General features: G+C 53.6%; 1 protein-coding gene across 1 annotated transcript in view; it reads right to left on the bottom strand.

Moving 5' to 3' along the window:
* The window catches only part of LOC100897209 (uncharacterized protein K02A2.6-like), a 3934-nt gene that overhangs the window by 778 nt on the left and 2185 nt on the right, over window positions 1-971 (bottom strand). Inside the window, exon 5 of the mRNA XM_018640630.2 lies at window positions 62-493. Coding sequence (XP_018496146.2) covers window positions 62-493 — 432 coding nt within the window. The remainder of the gene's footprint in view (window positions 1-61; window positions 494-971) is intronic.

Below are 971 nucleotides of genomic sequence, written 5' to 3'. Positions count from 1 at the left end.
TTCGCTTCCAAAGTTGGTTGCGGTGGCGCACCAACGTATCCGCGGCGGAGGTCAGTCTTACCATCGCCTTGCCTTGAAAACTGGCAACCTTTGCGGGCACACGGTTTCCGTTCGACAACTCGACAGTGACCTCCTCCCCTACCGAGAACGGACGATCGCGAACACCGTGCTTCCGCTTGTACTGTTTTTCCAAGTCGCGCTGGTACGGAGTGTGGTCGATTGCGGGATTGTTCGGCTTGTAGACATCGAAAGGTGTCTCGACCTCACGGTTGAAGAAATTCTTGCTTGGTGTTTCGTTCTCGATGGCAGCATTCGGCGTATAATTATAGGCCATGACAACAGAGTCCAGAGACTTTACAGAATCATCAAGTGAAGACTTGATGGTGCGCACCATGCGCTCTGCGAGTCCGTTGCTCGCCGGCATTCCGGGGGCACAGCGAAGGTGGACAATGTTCATGTCCGAACAGAACTCAGCGAATTCTTTGGACGTAAACTGAGCACCATTGTTAGAAACAAGAGTGTCAGGCGGCCCGAAATGGCGAAACAGTTGCCTCAAATACCCGATGAGAGAGATGAGAGATCTCGATGTCACTCGACATGGCTGGCCAGTGGAAGTGCAGTCTTGCCAGACTCTTCATACGACGAATGCCTGGGTGACCTTGGTGGAGCTGCTTCAGAACAGTCTTTCGCATGGCTTGCGGAATGACGACCTGCTCTCCTCGCAGCACGACGTTCTTCGACACGCAAAGAGAATCAGCAGCCTGATAGAAGGGACGGATTCGAGCATTCTCCTCGTCGGAGTCCTTCCAGCCTCGATTGATTCTTGAGACAACTTCGCGGAGAACCAGGTCTTTCTGCGTTTCCTCGACGAGACGTTTTCGTGCTTCGGCTGAGTCGATTGGTTGGCAACAACTTCCTCGAGGTCGGAATCCACGCTGCTATCTCGAGCCTCTGCGACTAGACGAGAGAGC

This window comes from Galendromus occidentalis, unplaced genomic scaffold (genome assembly GCF_000255335.2).
Source record: "Galendromus occidentalis unplaced genomic scaffold, Mocc_1.1 scf7180000077494, whole genome shotgun sequence".
NCBI classification, from domain to species: domain Eukaryota; kingdom Metazoa; phylum Arthropoda; class Arachnida; order Mesostigmata; family Phytoseiidae; genus Galendromus; species Galendromus occidentalis.
The sequence above is the reverse complement of the archived record's forward strand: the minus strand, read 5'-3'. Positions and strand labels throughout refer to the sequence as shown.